This window comes from Thamnophis elegans, chromosome 2, assembly GCF_009769535.1.
Source record: "Thamnophis elegans isolate rThaEle1 chromosome 2, rThaEle1.pri, whole genome shotgun sequence".
Lineage (NCBI taxonomy): Eukaryota > Metazoa > Chordata > Lepidosauria > Squamata > Colubridae > Thamnophis > Thamnophis elegans.
The window spans coordinates 99311528-99334146 of record NC_045542.1 but is presented as its reverse complement, the minus strand read 5'-3'; the positions used below and the strand labels follow the sequence as shown (position 1 = coordinate 99334146).

General features: G+C 37.9%; 1 protein-coding gene across 1 annotated transcript; it reads left to right on the top strand.

Moving 5' to 3' along the window:
- Positions 1-259: 259 nt before the first annotated feature.
- Positions 260-22069, top strand: LOC116523981 (GDNF family receptor alpha-2-like). Its single transcript, XM_032239076.1, is given in 13 exon segments — positions 260-719; positions 10007-10114; positions 10117-10151; positions 10154-10222; positions 10224-10293; positions 16114-16134; positions 16137-16304; positions 16307-16445; positions 17024-17043; positions 17046-17136; positions 17773-17907; positions 19050-19249; positions 19478-22069. Coding segments are annotated over 12 exon segments (1194 nt in total). The 5' UTR covers positions 260-719; positions 10007-10020; the 3' UTR covers positions 19630-22069.
- The last annotated feature ends 550 nt before the right edge of the window (positions 22070-22619 follow it).

The window sequence follows — 22619 nt, the reverse complement described above, 5'->3', positions numbered from 1 at the left end:
GAATTTACGTGCCAGACGGTGAAGCGAAGAACAACCGGCTGCGAGGAATGTTGATTTTGCTATTTGCAAAGTTCCAACAATGGTTGGTTGTTAATAATTCCATGCACGGGTTGCAGCCTTTGGAGCGCAGAAAGGTGGGCGACGGGCAGAGGCGGAGGGGTGGCCTCGTGCGTGGCGCGGGAGGCGTCTTCGTTCCCGCCCGTTTTCTCGACTAAGGCGATGTTCTGGCACAGCCCAGCAGGTTCCTTCGAGGTTTGACAGCGCCGCTTAAAAGCCACAGGCGCGCTCCTATTGGAGCTGCGCCCTGGCTTACCAAGACCCGCCCCCGCACAGCCCCGACTGGAAAGAGATACAAGGGAACTTGCAGTTGCCCTCGCAGAAGGTGGCGCGTGAGGCTGCCTCCACCCACACCCCAGTCCCGCCAGTTTGTCCGCGCCCCGGTTGCTCGCGCGCTGCCCTCCCTCCTGAGCCCTGGCGCGAGTTCCAGTTCGGACTCCGCGCCGACGCCTAGCCCCGAGGAGGAGGAGAGCCGTCGCGAAAAGCGGGACGGGAAAGAAGCGGCGGGCTGTCCGGGCTTCGCCGACCCGGGAGGGCGCGCCAGCTTTCCTTCGGAGACCGTTTGGGAGCGGAACAACCACCACCCGCGCAGCGACGTCTCTTTCGCCTCCCTTCGCCATGGGGCTCCCCCTGCTGCGGGGTCCTGCTGCTCTCCCGAGCCGGTAAATTTGGGGCTGCGGGAGCGTCGTCCCTTCGGTCCCTTCACCGCAGGGTTAATCCCTATGGGAGGGAAGGGAGGTTTTTTAAATTAATTCCTGGGGTCTGAAGGCTGCGCTGCGCGGGCTGTCGGCGTCTCATAAAACCAAGGAATCCTGCCCTGTTACTCCCCAAAGCCCTCTTTCATTTTTCCCTCTCTTTTCATGGTTTAATTGTGTGTCCCTCCGCGGCTTTGTATGTTTGTATGCATGCATGCATGCATGCATGCATGCATCTATCTATCTAGCTATCTATCTATCTATCTATCTATCTATCTATCTATCTATCCTACCTATCTACCTACCTACCTACCTACCTACCTACCCACCCACCCATCTTAAATGCTTTCTTGGCTTTCTCGCTCCCTTTGCCTTAAGGGGGCTTTTGGTGCAATTCCGGGTACAACTATTGGTTGTTAAGATAAGTTTCCTTCTTGGAGGCTTCTTTCCCCCGGAGCACTCTTAGATCGTCTCTTTTTCGAGGCTCGTCCAGATTTCTGGTCTGCGTGCAGACTCTGTAGTTCAGATTTGCAGGTGAGGAGGATGTTTGATCTCCTCCTGTGGTGTGCTGGTCACTTTGAGTGTGTTCGGGTCAGGTGGGTCCCTGGTTCACTTTATGATGGGTGCTGCCTATGCGAGAAAAGGAGCTGGCGTTGGAGTAGGGAGAGGTTGTGGAAGTGGAAATAGAAAATATGCTACTGACAGTTTTTTGTTCCCAGTGGCAGGCTGAGCTGTTCCAGTGCATAAACTTTTGCCAGGTGCCTGCCAAGATTTTTGCGGGCTAGGAAAGAGCAACGATTTTCCCCCCCTAGTCAAAGAGCAGTTTATCAGCATGTTGTAGAAAGCACTATACAACAGGCAACTCATTACTTTAAGTAATATGAAGAGAATTGTTCTAAGTAATGTTAAATTAGATCTCAGTGTTTCCAGAAGGGGGGAATTTGAATCAAAGGGTTTTCATTCATGAGGCTTATAATTTTGGTTTTTGTTTACATTTTGCCTGTCATCTTCAATAACAGCCGTACAGTTTTAAAATATTTCCTGTGATTTCATTCTGGTCAAGGCAGTTTTACTGAACTGCCTGCGCACCAGTTGAGAACCTTTAACTACCAGTTGAACTGACTATACTGTATATAGTCTGACATTGACTTTGCGAGTTGCAATTCAGCAATGCCTGGAACCCAGGGATTTCTCATCCTAGGTTACCATTTGAGAAGGTTCTTTCATCTAATCTAATTAGGCAGTTCTTAGATAACTTAATTCATACTAGGGAGAAGAGACTGGCCAATTTAAAAATAACACATCTATTTAATTTGCTAATAACCTAGGGAAATAAATCACACAATGAATTCCAGATATCCTGAACAAGATCTGTAGGGTTCCTATATTTGACAAGATGCTTATATCCAGATTTGTGCAGTTGTAACTGCATTCCAGAAGCAAACTTTTTCCATTCTTCCACCACAAAACCGCGGTAGACTAAAGCGCGTGTGACCTAAAGCGCGGTGACAAACCGCACCGTCAAACCGCACGACAACAGAGCGCCGACAACAGCGCGCTGACAGAAGCGCGCTGTAACATAACCCTAAACCTAACCCTAAACCTAACCCTAAACCTAACCTTAAGTTAAATCGCGCTTCTGTGGCGCGCTGTTGTTGGCGCGCTGTTGTGGGCGCGCTTTTGACATCGCGGTTTTAGCGCCGCGGTGTTGTCGGCGCGCTTTAGTCTACCGCGGGTTATGTCATGCCACGCATTCTTCTCCTCCAGCCTTTTCCTCTCAAATGCTAAATTTAGAATTGCAGCTTTATAGCAAAGATTGTTGTTAATTGCATTTATATTCCATCATTCCTGCTAAAGCAAAGATGCTAAACAAAATTTTCTCAACTCCCTTTTACCTTCACAACAATTTTGTGTGGCAGCCTATTGTAGTCCCCTCCTAATTTATTTAAACATAATTCATGTTAAGCTACAAGAAGGATGTACATTAAGCCCATAATGACTGAAGTTACATATTGTATATGTCTGAAACAGACCTATTAGATAATGACTGAGCAAAAGGTGTAAACCAATGAATGACCAGCCCCAGTCAGTTTCTTGACTTAATGGGAATCTGAATTTCATTTTCCCAATATTACTAGGATGCTCTAACAACTAGATGTTTTAAATTACTTGAACTAAAGATATGTAGTTCTTCAGCTCTTGATGAAGAACTACATATTTGGAATAGTTTCTTGCTTCTATGGTGACTAACCTGCTGGGAACAAATAGGATAAGGGGCAATCTTGTTCCTCCACAACTGTTGTTTAGAAGGGTGTTGTCTCTGTTTATCTATATATTGCATAACCATCAAGACGGATGCACCACATTATAATAGTAATTAAAAAAGAATTAATGGCAAATGCATTGTATATCTTCTATACATTGCACATATAGTGAGAAACAAAGGTAAAGGTTTCCCCTGCCTAGTGTGTTAGACTCTAGGGGGCGGTGCTCATCTCCATTTCTTAGCCGAGAGAATCAGCGTTGTCTGAAGGCCTTTCCATAGTCATGTGGTTGGCATGACTATACGCTGAGGCACATGGAACACTATTGTCTTCCCACTGAAGTGATAGCTATTTATCTACTTGCATTTGCAAAAAAAATATTCTCTCCTTGAAGTGCTTATGTTACTTTTTATTTGTTGTTAGTCATCCCAGGCCAGACTCATGACATTGGTGAATTAGAGGTATAAAGGCTGGTGAAATAGGTTGTAGGGATCATTGCTCAATGAAGAAAAGTCTATGCCAAAAATACACTGGTCTGGTGTTATCAGATATATTCCATTGACTGAGAAATCCAAGATCATTTCTAAAATATCTTAATGCATCTTTAAACAATTCAGAAATATCTTTTAATATATTGATACAGTTTCTACAGATGTTCCAAAAGATAATCTCTTCAAATTATCATTATGTTTCCTTTTCATGTATATTATATACAGCATATAAAATAAAATATTCAAGTGACCTCTTTTGGGAATTCCAAAATTCCAAAACACTGTGTTCTAATTAATAAGTTGAGTTCAGTTGGGTAGATTAGTAATCAAAATCCAAAAGTACAAAATAAAGTATAGCATGTAGGTTAAAATGAAATAAAAATAGAAAGTAATAATACAAAATGCAAACAGAAATAAGAGGCTTTTTTAAAAAATCAGTTTTGTAGAAAGGTTTGAATGGTGTTTAAAATCTCTATTACTTTAATATGAATTCCAGTGTGTAGGAATTGTTTGAGAAACAATGCTCTAGACATATTTGAGGAACAGAATAGATCATGAATTACTCACATGCAAGTTCCAAGTTAAGCTAGAGCAGAACAATAAAGCCATTTTATATGGTGGTCCTTTCCATACGATTTTGAGCAATGCCCACTATTTTCAAGGGCAACATCAGGAATTAATCAAAACCTGAAAATCATATATATAGGGGACCAGAAGAACTGTGGAATGAAATCAAAGAAGTTGTTCAAGTTGAATATGAAAAGAGACAACCAAATACCAAGAAACAGAAGAAGCAAATGGATGCTAGATCAAACAGTGGAAATTGCCAATAAGAGAAAAGACGATCCAAGAAAGACAAAAGTTTCAGGAAGAAACTTGTTTAAGGAATTTGAGAGAGCTATTTGAAGAGACAAAGTGCAAGTATTGCTAAATATTGATACAGAGAGGAAGAAACAAGGAAAGTCTTCCAAAAGATTTCTAAGCTTAGAAGGAGATTCTAGCTTCAAAAGGATGAAATGTTAAAAGATGCCAGCAGGCAGATGGAAACTGATTCCGAGAAGATCAAACAAAATAGAGGGAGTATGATAAATTTCAATACAGTAGAGATGCTTGTATCCAAGCTATCTTAGAAGACATTCCACATTCACAAGAGAGAGAGGGAGGGAGGGAGAGGGAGATAATTAACAGACTGTGGAAACGATTACACAGATCCTTAATTTCACATGCCAGGAAGCTAATGCTTAGGATCATCTAATGCAAAGGATCATCCAATGCAAATTACAACTCTCCATGCAAACAGAGATGCCAGATGTTCAAACTGGTTTTATAAAAGGCGAACTAAAAGAAAAATTATAGCTGAATAACTGAGAAAACAAAGGAAAACCAAAATAAATCAGAATACGCTATATGAAAACAACACTTACAATTTGAAGAAACAAAGAATGGAAGGAATATTGATATTTTTGTATTTTATTCCTGGAGACAATTCTTGAAACAACCACAGCTGGCCAAGACAAACAAACATGAATCCAATAAAAGAGAATATTTGTAGCTCAGTGTTGAAATTAGGGGTTTCTTGGTGCTCTCTGATCTTGGTTATTTTTTTGCAGACATTTCATTACCCAAACTAGGTAACATCGTCAGTGCTAGTCTAAATAGATGAATAATAATACAACAATCAATTTAGAGTTCTTGTGGCACAAATGACCAGACTAAGAGTATCATATTTGGACACATTACACAAAAACCACATCTGCAAAGTTGGGGGAAATGGAAAGAAAGAAAACAACAAACAGCAAATGGATGGACTTAATTACAGTAGCATCTAGACAACCCGTGACCTATGGGATCATCACTTCAGAGATACAGTATTTCTTTACCAGATTCCTCAGTGCCTTCCACAATGGCAGAATTTCTAATGTATTCTTAAAATCCAGGAAGGAATTCAGAGATTAACAGATTAACAGAGTTGGAAGGAACTTTTAGGTCATCTAGTCCAACCCCCCACACAAGCATGTATCTGCCTTGAAAGTACCCACACTGAAGTGTCAAACATCAGGAGCTGACTACAGGAAATGGTTTGTGATGATTTTTATTCAGTCATAAAAGATTTTTGATAATTTTGTGTCATAAATGTTTTATAAATTTATCAAATTTCAAGTCCATGGGAGTCATGGATCCTGAATTGCAGATGCATTCTATAATTAAAGTCATTTGAAGTATCTTGTCTGAAAAGTGTTTGCCCTATGATGCACCAGTTGGAAATTGACAATTTCAGTAGTATAAAGATGGGTGTGCTGTTGGAAAACCTGAAAGGCCAAGATGGGTACAGAACATTCTAGAGAAGCACTTTTCACGTGATCCTTAAAAGTTGATGCCAACTTAATGGTACCTAATGAATGTTTTTAGAAATTGAAATAAGTTTGGGGAAAGGGGGCTTAAGAGATGTTGGGATAGAAGGGAATTTTAGAGATTATGGGTTCCTTTCCAAAACTCAGATATAGTTCTGTAGCCAGAGAAAAAGTAAACCACCATAGATTTTGCTGTCTCTTTTTTTTTAAACCTACAAAGGCTGGCCTCCCAATATTTCAATGTCATCAGATGGTATAAGAGCTCTCTGCCAATCAAAACATTCCTATAATACCAATGTTTTTAATACATGGATAGACTTGAAGACCTGTTAGAACTGATCCCACTTCTCAAAGGAAATCTCATAGAACTTGAGGGAGACAAACAATAAAATAAATTAGATTAGTACTAGGTTGACCTCCAGCAATGTAGCCCACTGGGTGACTTTGGGTCAGTCAATCTCTCTCAACCCAGGCTGCCAAACAGGGTTGTTGTTGTTGAAAAAATAGGAAGAGTGACTTCTCTCTTTAAAAGAAAGAACAACACATATTCATAACTCTACATGTACAATCATACTTTAAAGGGCATGGGATTGATGAAGCTTTACTTAGAGATAGATTCATCCCAAAAGAGTGTTGCTATTTTTAATAGAAATATAATATAAATATCAAATAAATATAAAATATAATATAATATAAATATATATATATATATATATATATATATATATATATATATATAATATATATATATATATATATATATATCTATATATATCTTTGTTAATTCCCTTGAAATTATTTAGAAAGGGGCTGGTTGGCAACAAAAGCCAGTTTCTGAATCTCAAACTAAAAAGGACTTTTAAAAGGATGATCATGCCGTTGTATTCTTTTATACCCTCTTTCTCCTCTGTGTGTTTGCGCTTTTTATCCCTTTGAAAATTTCAGTGTATATGACTACCCCAGGTCTTTCTCTTTTGGGTGGAGAGATTCTTTCATTCATTGAAGGAAGAGGCAGCTGTCAAGAAGCAGCTACGATCTTGATATCACCAGGAAAAGAGTAGGCTCTACCCTTTCTGGCTCTAGGAATCATGTTTAATAGCTCCACATAGTCACTTGTATTTTCTCTACTTTCTCTTTGGGAAGATAGAGAGAAAAAAGGATGCTTGAAGGTTTCTAGCTCAGGAGTTCTTTTTGACTAAAAACATGGGTTACCTAAACATAACAGGTAATTATGGTGTTTGAAATCCAATTATAAGACTCTCAAGAAAGATACAATACCTGGAGTATTTTTTATTAGTTTTGGTTGAAAACAAAGCAATTTTCTTCCATTGAAACGAAGATGATGTCAGTTTGGTGCAAACTAAAAAAGAAATTCATCACTAAAATACCATGTGACTTTCTCTTGTTTACTTATTAGTAAGAAATCTGCCTTTGATTCAAGTAGTGCAGAATCAAAGTATATTGATAAGATCAATCAGTCAGGAGATGCCAATGGCCAAGGATCCAGCCAAATATACAGTTTTTGTTATGCCCTTTTCCTCCTTTAGAATATTTTAATATTTATTTTGAATCAGGTTAGTAGAGCAAGATTCTTTAAACGCTACAATAAAGCATCTTTACACTCCTAAGTCCTGATTTTAATCATGTTTAATCTTTACAAAATCAAAGAGAAAAGGGGATCAAAATTGCTAGTTTTGCACATGCAAAAAATAATAATAAAAAGTGGTGCTGTATTTATGTAAATGAAGTGTATCTTATTTTGGACGAGATCTTAGTGATAGCTTAAGCTTTGCGTGATAACCTATATTCAGGATTACTTCTAAAGTTTCTAGCTACAAATATGAGTAATAACTGAGCAATCTTCCTGTATTGAATTATACCAAGGAATCTAATGCTACTGTGCCAGATCAAAGTCTTGCTACATCTATACTAACTCATGGCCTGTGCAGAAGCAAGAGAAAGGGACAAAGCAAAGTTAACATATTTCCTCTCCAATGATTATGGCGGCAAACATTAGAGTCCATCTGCCAGCAGTCAGGTTAAAATAAGTTGATCTATTCATGGTAATTATAATGGTTCAAATATAATGCAATACCATGGAATGTCTCTGTTGTATCTAGAAAGCATAAGAATCAGACTATAGAGCAGAGTACCAAAAGGACAGATTGATAGATGCCACCATATGCTGCTAAAGACATACCCAATATTCAGTACTAAAGAATAATCCTGTCTTTTACTACTTAAGAATTTGGGCAGCTGCTATTCTAAAATATCTTTATTCAAAAGATAAAGTATAATGGTTAAAATAGGAACATTGAACTCTCCAATAAAAATGCACACATTAATAAAAGAAAAATTCATGCATATAGCCCTAATCATATGAACAAGGAAAAAAACTATGAGAATGTTTTTAAATGGAAACAAACATTGTTTCCATTATTGGTAGATTGCAATGATATGAAGAGTCCTTTAATTCTAAATTAGAATAAAAGAACTTGAGACTTGAAAGCTTCTTTGGAAATCAGGGTTGAGAAATTGATTGCAGGATGAATATGTAAAACATTAGTATCTCTGTTGTGTTTGTTATTTGCTTGCCTTTTACTGAGAAATAAAAACTTCTCCCTGGAACTTGTTTCTACATATGGTAGCTGCAGTGAGATGTTATATGTTCAAAAGTGAAAAGTTTGACCCTACAGCAATGTGAGGAATGGGTTGGTGAAGATGATAGAATTTGCAAAGATGGCTAAATTGTTTTCTTGATTAGAGAAAAGGCAGTATCTACATTTATGACTGACTTAATGATTTTTGCATTAAACAGAAAAAATGCAGTCATGACTTGTGGTTTTGATGATTAGAAAAAAAATTAGATAATAGAAGGTAAATGAGCTTTTATCATCATAGAGCAGGAGATAATTTTGTAATTCTTATATTTACTACAAAAGTAATCAAAATCTTCTTTTTATCTTTTCTTTCTGTACTTTTTCTTTTTCTTTCTTTCTCTCTGTTTTCTTCTTCATTCTGTATTAGTTTGTGTTGGTTTTATATTTTTTTTAAAAACTTTTAATAAGATTTATATATAAAAAGGAATCAAAACATCAAGGTACCGGTAATTTTTTTAAAAAAAATAAACAAATAAAAGCAAATAAAAAAGAATTAAAATGGAATAAATGCATCACACATCATGTTTGTATGTGCATTTCTTAATACAGATTTTCAACTATCCATATTTATAATTTCAAAGCAAAATGACATTTGTACCGATCAAGCTAATCTGTTGATAAGAACGTTGTTAACATAGCTAATAAATGATGATCACAGTTACTATTTTGTAGATCCCCTCCCCAAAAAACCTCTCTGCTGTTGTGTTTAATTTTAATTTTTAACCAGAACCAAATGCTCATACTTTTTAATATAGTTAATTGAATGAAAGTTGTATTTCATGGAGTCATGGAATGTAAGAGTTGATTGCTCTGATGTTGCCCTATTTTTCAATGTTTACAGCGACAAATCTAGTCACACCATTAAACCAATGAATTAATTTATATTCTCAGGAAATATGAAATAAATAACCAAGAAGATTTATTGTAAAAGATGATTGGGTAATTTCCCCAATTTCTTCAAAACTTATTAGTGATTGGACTTGTTCATCTAAATGTAGCAGTAATGCTTACAACCCTGCCAGCATAATCTAGAATGTTATAATTTATTTAGTGTAATTTCCTATCATTTAACATTAGTACTATTACCTATATGATATCTTCATGGTCAGTTCTTCTTGCCCTGTTGAAGTAAATTTAAAAGAAATTTATGTGCCACAAAAAAAACCTCTAATAATATTGATCAAGTGCAGATACCAGCTGATCCTTGCAGACTTTTTAAAGACTTGTGTAAGAGTTTTATGATATATTCATATTACCAAGAATCCCTTGCTTTTAAGTGAAGCAGGTCTACATCATTCTTCAGCTTTTCTTAATGCTCTTAATGATGCAATCTAGATAATTTATGAAGGAATTATTGAACTTTGACGCACTTGAAACCAAATTGAATATGAAATTAGGAAGGCTCTTTGGTAACCAACACTATGGGATGAGAAGTTGGCTGCAGTGTGTATATGTAAAAATGATGACGTTCCTTCTTTTCCCAAACAGGAGGATTCCAAGTTATGTCTTTTGAGCAGCCCAACAACTGTCTAACAGCTGAGACCCTTTGTCTAGCTGAGCCTTCCTGCAGTGCCACCTATCAGATCCTGCGAAACTGTTCCAGCATCTTTCTAAGAACAGTTACATCTTTCTAACCATGATGAAGCCAAGAACAGATGCATAGAGGCACAAATAAAAATGAAAAATAGTCATTTTCAGCATTGCAAAATGTCATCATAAGAAGGAAGAGCGTTGCTTGCAAATCTACCGGGCTGTGTATTCAACTTTAACACAAGGTAAGATAGAAACTTGATAATTATTGATTTTCTTGTATCACTAGAGGTAACAGGAAAAAAATACCCAACATTCTGGTAGAAACAAATGCTTAGATCTAAGAGGAAAATAACTGGCATCAATGTCTAAAATCTCATTATGGTCTTTCCCAGCTTTGCCATTTGAGATTTTTAAATAAAGAAGCTGGAGACTGAGGTCCAACCCCCCCTATGCTCAGGGCCATAAGGAGCACTGTGTAACATAATAAGTTATAATCTGTTAGAAAGGCTTGCAATACAGGCATGTGTTTTAGGCCTTAAAAGATAAGAATTACAATGCCACATTTTGGCAAGCACAAAGAGGGTGGTTGTCCAGGAACCAGAAAAAAGGTGATGGACTGGGATCAAGACCCCATTTGGAGGTATCTTCTTTTCTTAAGATTAGCCCTCAGACTGAGCTATTTGCAGGAGAAAGCAAAGATGACTTTTGTTGTAAATATCTTCATTGGAATCCCATTGGCAGACTCCCTGGTTCAAACCTCAGCAGAAACTACCTAGATGCTTGACACAGCATGGCTAGCTATAAATCTTTATTGCATACTGAATGAATCCCCTTTAAGCAAGAGATCACCTTCTGTCAATATGCACTGTTGTCCCTTTTTATATCCATTGTGGTTTAAATTCAGCATTATCCCCCCCCCTACCCCACCCCCACACATCCTTTCCACATCTCAATGGGCATTTTATTTTGCCATTTTACTTATGTACTTGTGTAGGTACACAGAATAGTTGTTTTTCAGCCACATCATTCCATTTGTTACCTATTGCTTGAGTTGTTTTTTAAATGTAATTGTAGCATTAAACTGTAGTATCAAAAGCAACTGAGACAACAGATACTGCTTTACTCTACAGCTCCACTTTCCTCGGCCAACCATGGCTTGGTTAAGAGTAGTGAACCCATGTTCATAGAGAGGACCAGACAAGAGCTGATAGGTGTGGGTTGGGGATTATATTGGGAAGCAGCAGAAGGGGAAGCTGGTGCTACTTCTTACTGCCACCACTGGTCAGCTGAACACTTGGTCTCCAAACTGGAATTGGTTCAGAGAACTAGCAGGTAAAGAGAAGAGCCCTGCTTGAAAGAACTGGACATTCTCACTTCTGAAAGCAGTAGAGAACAATAGTTGGGAGGTAGTGGCTGTTTGTGTGCACCTTCTTAAACTGACTAATAGGTGTGAAGCTGATGCAACCTTGTAAGAAGTTAACTGACATCTACTAAAATGTGTTAAATTATACACATTGTAAACTACTGAAGTTTGTTGGTATGAACAACCATGACACAACACGGGGGGAAAGGCTCCTGGAGTGTATCTGTGCTGCAATTGCCTTTCTGCTAGGATGATATAACAGGCATTCTCATTCTGGAAAAAAATGGCTGTCCAATATGTCACAAAGCAGTTCTTTATTTTCCGCTTCCTCCTTTCAAGGGGTTATAAATGACAAAGTGGTTATGTGTGACATCCAAAGTGTAATACCTATTTTGGAGTATATGAACGGATAATTATTGGTGATGCAGTGGTTTAGAATGCAGTATTGCAGGCTAATTCTGCTGACTGCCAGCAATTCATCAGTTCATCTCACCAGTCAAGGTTGACTTCCATCCTTCTGAGGTTGGTAAAATGAGGACCTAGATTGTTGGGGGAAATATTCTGCCTCTATAAACTACTTAGAGAGGGCTGTAAAGCCCTATGGAGCAGTATACAAGTGCTATTGCTATATACATTTATTCAGTGATGGGTTGCTAACCGGTTTGCTACCCGTTCACTTGTGCTGGTGCACATGCACATGTGCAGAAGCGTCTGGGTGGGTGGGTGGAGCCTCCCGCCGCCGCCACTACCAGTTCGGGCAAACAGGCTAAACCAACAGCCCATCTCTGCATTTATTCCATTTACATACTGTAATATATTAGAGTGGAGCAAAAATTGAATAAATAAAAGTGTAAAATGTAAGAATGGAATAAATATAAATGTGCACACTTATTTAGCTATTCTTTGACAGGAAGTCAGAAGTAATTGGGGAAAGTTGCATGAATGGACAAAATAAATAATCTTTGTATCTGAGCAAGTTACTGGATACAGTAGCTTAGGAGGCACAGTATATTTCTCCTTGGAGATAAAAGCAGGGCACCTACCTTTTAGATAGTAATCTCATAGGATGTGCTAAATGTCTTGCCACTTAATCAAAGAAAATCTAGTAAATCCTGGATGATGATGATATTATGATACCATTCAGTTGTGTCTTTCCATTTCTTCTGATCTTGCACTATTCCTTGAGTTTTTCTATTCTTTGGTTGGTGTCAGCTTTGATAGTGTCCAGCCACCATGTGTCAGGATTCTCCAAGTAACCCTAACTCCGAGACTGGCATGCCTTGTTTCTTTTTACTGCAAACGCTTCTAAATATAATTACTGTATTTTTCAGAGGATAAGACGCACCCTTTCCCCCCCCAGAAAAGAGCGTGAAACTCTGGGTGCGTCTTATACACTGAATACAGCATTCTTGGCCTACTGAAACCCTGCCCTTTGCAAAACTGGCCATGCAGAGGCTTTGGGAGGCTTGCAAAGTGTTCCTAGGGGCTGGGGAGGGCAAAAATGAGCAAAAAATAGACCATTCCCCCCCCATCCCCTGGGAACACTCTAAAAACCTCCCAAAGCCTCTGTCTGCCCTTTTTTCTTTGCAAAAAAACCAGCCTGTTTTGCAAAAGTGGACCATTTTTTTGCTCATCCCCCCCCCCCCCCGCCTCAGGAGCACTCTACAAGACTCCCAAAGCTCTGCATGCCCCCCTATTTTTTTTAATTTTTTTTTTTTTCAAAAAACAAGGCGTGCAGAGGTTTTGGGAGATCTGCAGAGTGCAAAAACTTTTATCTCTTCAAAATCATGATGCGTCTTATACTCCGGTGCATCTTATGGTCTGAAAAATACAATACTTTCTCCAGTGAATTTTTGTGCATGACATGGCCAAAATAAGTGAGACATGGTTTTGTGATTTTTTTCCCTTCTAGTGACATGTGTGGGGTTATGTACTCCAATACTTTCTTGTTGGTCACTTTCGCTGTCCAACGAATACACTGGTGCCTTCTTCAGCACTGCCGCTTATTATTAGCACATGGCTTATCTCATTAGTTAGGAGACTACAATGTTATTGCGGAGTAGTAGTTTGTCTGTCCGTTTACTAGCTCTGTTGTAGGACATGCTCGTACACTTCATAAAGTGCAACACAGGAGGGAGAGCTGGCTTTGCACCGAGAAAGAAAGTCATGTGGCTCTTTCTGCAGTGCCATCCTATCCCCCCTCCCTTTCCTGGAGTCGCCTCATAAATGGGGTTGCCAAGAAGGTTAAAATGGCAGGAATCTGACTGCCTGCACAGAGCACCAACTCATTTCCCCCCCCCATCAAAGTGGTAGCTACTCGCATAGAATATGTTTTCAAACTGTTAGGTGGAGAGAAGTTGAGGTGAGTGACAGGAGCTCACCCCGTCATACAGTGCTAGGACTCGAACCACTGATACAGAGACCATCTCCAGACACTGCTTTGGTACATACTTTGGCTTTAACCTTTGCCACCAACACTTCATGATCTAAGCCACAATTAGCAAGGATTGTGTGTCCTACCTATATAAGGCGAAGACAAATAAATAATTGAAACAATTTTATTCTGGAACCTATCTTAAGAACCTAAAACATTACACTGCTTCATATTGTTTTAGATAAATAGTAACTTTGAGCATAATTCTACTCACTGTATATTATGGCCTGTTATTAGCGATTATTAAGTTCAGTATGTTAAGGTACAGACCAGTTGTCCTTTATAATGTTTGCCTCCCCAACTGTTGTTTACTGTGTAAACTCTGTAGTGTACATTTTGCTGTGATCAGGCAAGCCCATTTTCTAAAACTCGTGTTTTTAGATAATGGTTTTCTCGGAATCTCTTGGGAACCTTTCATACTCTAGCAGTTAAAATTATATTTTTTTATGCTGTACAGATGACTTTCATTTGGAGGTGCTTCCCCATAGGGATGTAGCAAACAAAGAAGCTGTGAAGACAAAATACAACAAGCTGGCAACTCGTGTCTCAGGTAGAATCTATATCAACCATTCACAATCTTTAGTACATTGCCCTAGAACAGTGTTCTCAACCTTGCATTCGCTGGCTGGGGTATTCTGGGAGTTGAAGTCCGGACATCTTCAAGTTGCCAAGGTTGAGAAACACTGGCCTAGAATCTCTTAGAACTAGGATAGTAAAAAAAATCTTACAAAGAATTAAATAATCCAGGTCTCTTCCCCTCCCCCCCCATAAATTGCATGTAGGGTAAAATCTGAGATAGAGGGAAATACTGATAGATAATTTAAAAGATAGCTTCAAGAGCATTAATGCATAGAGGCGTCAAAGACACTTCTTTTGAACCCCCAGTTTTCTACTCTAGCCAAAACAATTACTCTCATGGAAAGAGAAGCCAAATTTCCTCCACTCTAATTAACCTGTAATTTTCCAAAAACAGACTCTCACCCAAAAGTGATGCCTCCAGGGGTAGGTTTCAAAAATGGCAGGCAATGGGTTCGCTGCTCTGTTGCGGGCGGGCATGGCCATGGTGGATGTGGCTTAGTTGGCCTCCTGTACCACGGCGGGGAAGGGGGAGTTCACCGTCCCCAGCCTCCAGGAGGCTTTCTTCGAGCCTTTGGGAGGGCGAAAACTGCTTCCCCTGACTCCAGAGACCTTCCAGATGCCGGAAACAGGCCCGTTTCCAGACTTCTGGATCCTCTGGTAGGCCCATTTTCCCCCTCTCTGACCCTCCCTGCGTCCCCTGCACTTACCTGGCAGAATGAACAGGTCATGTGGAAGGGGAAGGGAAAGAAGGGGTGGGTGTGGCCAGCCAGGGGTGGCATTTGGGGGTTTGCCAACCTGGGCAGAATCCTAGCTAGAGGATCACCAGAAGCCATGCGAACCCCCAGCAGCCAACCCCTGGTCATGTCTCCACAATTATACCTTATACTATCAATCAATGCAAAACAAGCCACCACTTAAACCAAAAGTAAAATATCTTCCAAATCTATCATCTTATTTATCTCTACACATAAGCTATAAGGCTACTTTTTATCCAACTAACTATCCATCCACCCATATCTTGCATGGAATTCCAGCTCTGCCTTCTACAATACCAGCTGACTTTCTAAATACTTAATTGCATTCTTAGATATTTTTCCCTCTGCTATTATGTCCAGCTTTCAAAAGAATCCGCCCCAGACACTTTTTGCTTTTCACCTGGCTAATTGAAGAACAACTGTTTCCCAACCCAATTCTTTATTCTGAAGAATCATTTGAGTCCAGAGGATATGTTGCCCATGGGTGGCATATTGCCAACCTCCCTCAGTTTATCTACCCGACCATATCTCCAACTAACTATTGTTCAGACTAATGACAAAAGGCTGAATGATGAAGAACCTATGAAAACCTACTTTCCTCATGGAGTTCTCAATTCCTGCAAGAAATACTATAGACTTGCAGAAGGAAGAGACATTATTTCAAACATTCCCACTTATTTTTTTCTTATTTCATAATTTATTTAATTAAGCCAATGGGGTGTATGGCACTTTTACAGAGTTGTCCCATGGAGCTTTTTGTCCCATATTTGACCTAGGATAAATAATAAAGAAAAAAAGATGGGTTAAACAGAAAAAGAATTCATCTTTGAATTGTAGAGAGATTCTGGCAATTGTCTTTTTTGTTTAATCTCCTTTGGCAAATCGTTTTTGAAGTTTACTGTTACCTCCTTGTGTTTCTGTGGATTTATAGGTTCCCATAGAACCAAAGATAGCTCAATTCCTGCCTGCTTGCGGCTAATACTTGCCAATTGAACCACAAATGCCTGCGTCAGCGCTCACAATATGCTCAGGCCTGCACTACAGGATACCCATGTGACAAACGCCTATGCCACCGAAATCTGAGACACTTCTTTGATAAGATTGGTATGGATTTCACCAAGAAGCTCTGTTTTGTCCTTGCCAAGATGAAGCTTGTGGGGAACGACGCTGGCAAACCATTGTCCCACAATGTTCTTTCGTGAGCAGCAGGAAGCCCAATTGCCTCGACTTGCGGGATGCCTGCTTAAAGGATAATGTCTGCAGGTGGGTCTAATGGAATGATTATCTGAGTAAGTTTCATGGCATTTGAATATTAATGGCTATAAGAGCAGTAAAATGGATGTGTTACAATTCTGATAGTAATAGCAATAGCAGTAGACTTATATACGCTTCATAGGGCCTTTTCAGGCCTCTCTAAGCGGTTTACAGAGAGTCAGCATATTGCCCCCAACAATCTGGGTCCTCATTTTACCCACCTCGGAAGGATGGAAGGCTGAGTCAACCCTGAGCCGGTGAGATTTGAAACGCTGACCTGCTGATCTAGCAGTAGCCTGCAGTGCTGCATTTAACCACTGCGCCACCTTGGCTCTTGATAGTGTGATGTAACTATTTAAAAAGTACACACCCTCACACAACCAATCCAGAAGTGGCCACAAGGGGTTTAGTATCATGTCCACTCACTAAGGTCCTTCATTATTTTTATGAAATGGAGGTAAATATAGTGCAACCTCCCACTTTAAAAAAAGTTGATTTTGATTTATCCTATCAATTCTTGGAAAACTAATAAATCGTTTTTGGCTAATAAAGGGGTTTGTCATTCTGATAGTTATGTCTCCTGTCAGATCTCGGCTGGCTGATTTCCAAGAAAATGCAAATCGTTACAGACATTCACAGATGGCTGCTCTCCACTGAATTATGCAGCATGCCTGCAGGCTTACATGAAGATGATTGGTACGTATTGGATCTGGTGGAGTTTATTGGGAAGTTTAATAGAAAATCTTTTTTCTGACTTTGAGCAGTGCTGTTCAAATGGGCCTCCATACTCCCATCATAGACGCTTCTATTCTATAATCCTTTGCCTGGTTAGCTCTAGCCACAGGTTGCTGAAATCAATACATCTTTGATTTACTTTAGTAAGACTTATGCTTTAATCTTTTATAGTAATCCTTAGTGTCTTACTGTAGAATATCCCCAACATAGGTTGTTGGCAGTTAAATGACTTCAATACACTATATGGATTGAAACCTCTCTGACGAAAAAGTGGGGCAGGAAGTTTATTGAAACCAGTTTATTTCCAGGCCAGAATTATATAGTCTTAGGGTGCTGACTGAAAAGAGTGATTCACCAGCTTTATTGCACATTTAAAGAAAATAGTTGTGTGGTTTGTATTTAGCCTTTTTGGTTTAGGAATTAAAAGGTAAAATCTCTGTTAAAACTATCTTGATTCCTTAAAACTATGTTTAAACCTATCTTGATTAAAATTATCTTGTAATTTCATGAACACATCTATGTCATTTTCTTGGCAACAACATGCACCTCACCTACTTCCTTTGGGTTGTCTGATTTTATTTTATTGCTTTATTTGAAACAGGTACATCTTTGACCCCAATTATGCGAGCAACTCCAGTACTGAGATCACACTTTGGTGTTCCTGTTCAAACAGTGGCAATCATAAAGAGGACTGTGATCGAATCCTTAACTTATTTTCCAGCAACAAGTGTTCTCAGTAAGTCAATACAGAATATCAATATCGGGGCAGATCTTAATTTTTCTAACCCCAAATGTTTCCCAGTAAATTGGCAGAGGATTCCATGGGAAATGAAAGTAGATTTCTATGCAGGGTAAAATTAACTTTGAAAGTATTGTTAGAAGATTTTAATAAATACTCCATGTATATGCCACCAGTCTTTCAATGGTGGTCAGGTCCATTACAGATTTTCATTAAGATTAGAGAAATGGAGGACAGATTGCCAGGATACTGAAATAGGATTCCACATTCAGAGACTGCAGATGAGATTTATTCATTTTTTTACATTTATACCTGCTGCAATCTCAAAGGATATTGAAGATATAAAAAATATGCTGCTTCTTGCCTTCATTCCCTAGTTTCAACTTATCCAATTTCTTTCATATTTTGCAAAGAAAATTTGAAACTAGACTTTTATTCCGATGCGATATTGAAATATATAATATACTATATTACATATTGTATCTTTAACTGATTAATTATAATTAATATTTGTTACTTTATTAATATCTTACTTCATTAATTACATCTGCATTCAGCAATAGAAGTTGATGTTTCAGTAAGCATCAACTTTTTTCTGCTGATATTGGAAAGATGACAGTCACCTAAGCACTAAAAGTATACTTGTTTTCTATTCCCATCATTGCCTATAGAGTTTAGAAAGTTAAGCCTTGTAATATAAAATATTTTTCACTATTGTAAAAGTGAGGTTAAACATTGGTTTCAATTCTTAGTGGTTCATCTTTTTAAATTGGAAAAAAATGCTTATGAAAAAAGTTATTTATGTTTCTTGATTAATTTTTAATTATGATTCATTATCTGATTCTCTTATCCTGTTTGGAAGGGAAGAAAATCATATGCCTGAACTTGATTGATAAATTCCAATCCCTGCCAAGTCTGGTGATATATTACACTGGAATAGTTTTCTTGATCAAGAGCAATTTATAGTGAGTTAATTGCCAAAATGTTCTTACATTAAAGCCAAAAATTGATGAATAAAGAAACTGCAGGTTTCTGTGTAGCCAAAGAAGAATGGAAAATGCCTGCTAATTTTTGATAGAGACTTGTGAAAAATATAAATATAATAATTTACCAGCATATTTACTCTGCTAAAACTAGAGGTTTCAACCAATAGCTCAGAATTTGAGATCCTCAACACTCCTCCATATTCTCTGTCTCACAGATAATGCAATCCAAACTGAGATGAATCTTGGCCAAAAGAATAAGGAGGTGCAGGACCAGCTGCCGCAATTCACTCCTTCTGTAAACATTCAAGGAGATGGCACTAGCACAATGTTCACTGAAAAACTGTACCAGGTAAGTTAAATATGTTAATTAAACAATATTATAAATGAAATCAGAGATATTATATGACTATAAATTACCAGCTTTCAATTAAATATATTCTGAGAGATTTTTACCTTTGACCCAAAGAGGCCTCCTGAACATCCAACAGAAAATGAAGGGGGAGGAAAAGAGAATTTAAATGAGATATATCCAATCAGAACTTAATGTTTTCCCTCTTTCTCTGCTCTCCCTTCCTTTATAGGAACTGAGGTGAAGGAGGAGAAGAAAGATTCAGAATTCTTACCCTCAACCGAAAAATCAGCCCCAAATTCTGAATATCCCAGAGCTCAGTTTTCCTCACTCATCTTGATCTTAACCTTAGTCTTCTTATTTCTTGGCCCACCTTTAATCTAATATGAATTTTATTGCTACTATTGTATATTTCCTTGAGAAGGGGAAACTGACTTGTTTCATGCAGAGAGGAAGCATTGGTCCCTGCCATATTTGTTTAACCTTCTATCAGCACAGTGGCCTTTGACTCATTTTTGTATACAGCTGCAGTAGAAGTCAGTGGGGAGATGATGTGGAATTCAGATACCTCCCCGCCCTGAGAAAAAGCAAGCAGGTAGGAGATTCTAGGGAACTACTTCTTAAATCTAAATCAGGGTAAAAATTTCATATTCTAAAATATCCTCTTTAAGAAGACAAAGAACAACTGGTTCATCCTGGTCTGTTAAATGATGTACAATTTCTGCCAAAGGAAAACCCCAACATCTGGATTATTTTCAGGACTGTTGTAGAATAGTCTTTTTTAATCAGCCAAGGCAAAAATGTTGTGTTAAGGGCATGATACGAACGGTAGCCTCTGTACATGGTTTCTTGTTTGCCCAACTAATCTTAATGTGTTAATTATACAAGGGAAATATAAATCACCTGAGCCAAGATGAATTTATGTTATTTTTTTTCAATAAAATGCATCTTCTTTAGCAATAGCTACAAAGTCCAGCTTTTCACAAGAGTCCGCATGCAAGCTAAGATTTTATGCACAACAGATTCCTACATGCATCAAATGTTGTTTGCCATAAGTTAGCATCTCCTTACATACCTTTCTGTACCTTGTGTAGAATTAAAAGTTATCCATTGACCTGACAATTGTGGGTGTAGAAAACTGTTGATATTATATGTTGTTCTTTTAAACTGCAATGGTATGTGTTAATGCTGTTTATACATTACTTATTTACATTTCGTATATGGACAATGCCATGAGAAACCTTCAAGTTTGAAAGAACTATCAAGTAAATCCAGTAGTTCTTCGCTGCATCTCTTTCCTTCTTATTCTAAAGAACTGGAATGTGTGGCTGTGAAGTTGCCTGTCATATGTGCAAGGATAAGACTGTGCTGCATTCCATAATGGTGGTTATTCTAAAACAAGTTGTAATGCAACATATAATTGTAATAATTTTCTACATCTTAGCATGTTGTGCACTTTTTTATGTGGCATAGGTTGTTGTCTTTGAACTGTGAAGGATGTGGAGCTTCATCTTTATTTACTGTATGCTTAGTAACAAAAAAGGAAGCCTTATTTGCATGGGTTCCTACACCATTCTGCAGTAACTATGGCACCTATTATGGAAATTATAAAAGGATTTGTCCCACTTTTTAAATTTGCAATTATATTTGTAAAAAAAATTGGAAGTTATGGCTTATTTTTAAAAAAGGCAAGAAATGATGTGTTATCAGAAGGTATATAACAATATTAAATCTTAACAATTTTTTTAAACCAATTCTGACTGTAAAATAAAATATTAGAACATATTATAGACTGGGATTAAGCATTTGGACTTTTATACAAATTCTGAAGATGGGGGTTACAGAAGTCATTTAGATAAAGTAATAATTTTGCAACACTAGGAATAGTCTACAGTTTCCATTAAGAAAATATGACAACAATGCAAGTATGGAAAATCCTAAAATTAAACTTCGTAATAAGTAAAAAGGTAAAGATGATTTTTTAAAAATCATAGTATTGTTTTCCATGATTGACTTTCTGCAGTTATTACATTCATAATAGATTTTACAAGAGCTAGAGGTACAACAGCACAATTACAAAACTGAACATACTATCATGAATTAAGAAGTAAACTATAGGTTTCCAGGGTGTGGTCCTGGTATAGCACCCATAAACATCAACAAACTTTGATGACCTTTCTTTTGTTCACTTGGGTTGCACTTCTGTTTCCTGAGGTCATGCACACCTAGGGAAATAAGAAGGCTCATTTAGGGCTTCTCTCTCCTTCCCCTAGATAAGAGGAGAATGTCCCCATCATTCCACAGGCCTCATATACTTCCTATGTATATGGTAAGTGGGAGAACAAGATGTTGAAAGGTGTGGTATTACAACGACCAAGGTCAATGTGGCAACCTTTTAAGTTACATGGATTTCAACTTCCAGAAATTCTAGTGACTGGAGAATTCTGGGAATTGAAGTCCATAGATCTTAAAGTTGCCATGGTTCAGGAACATTGGCCTGGGACATACCAGTGAGCATTTTCATCTAAAGTATTGTTCCTCCTCTATTTACTTGCATGTTCTAATACTTATTTCATACTTCTTATAGGTTATATTGATTTTATTTCATATAATATGAATATATCTACAACTCCCATGCCTCTCCTGAAAGGAGAAATTGCAGAACACTAGATATTCCTAAAATGTATCAAATACTATAGTACATTGGTCTAGGTCTCTTGGCAAACATAAAGAAGTGAGAGTATTCTGAATTACTGTAATAAAAATTCCAATATCTTGTACATGTGATTCAGCTTATAATGTCAAAATAAAGTTTACTTTACAACTCTGGGAGTCTTCTTTTCCCCCTTTGAATTCAGCAAGAGATGTATTGAATGTCAGTACCTCTGTGATGATTCTACAATATAGACGGTTCTTAATCTCAGTTATGAAAATGGAAGTAAGCCTTTCTATAGTCTCATCGCAGTTTGCACTATTCATTTGTGTGCATATATACAGTAACTAGACCCAGGAAAACATTATTCCTCAGCTATTTTGAAAGTAGGTTGTTGCTTCATGAGAGAGGTATTTCCCCAAAGACATGAAGTAAAAAGATACATTAAATTTCTTTTAGAGATTTCCCATATTTTAGAGCTAATTAAGATATAGAAAATGCTAAGAGCAATTGTTCATATGACTACAGAGTTGGAAAAACATCTGATTTAAACAATTTCTTGAATCCTTGGAGGAGCTTCCAGTTGATACAGTATATTCTATTGTTGGTAGAAAATGTGGATCCTAGGTGCTTTTGCTTATTTGAGCTTCATAAAACTAGGAAAGTTTGAGTAATAAAAAATGAGATAATTTGAAATGCAGAATGTAAAGGAGAAAGAACG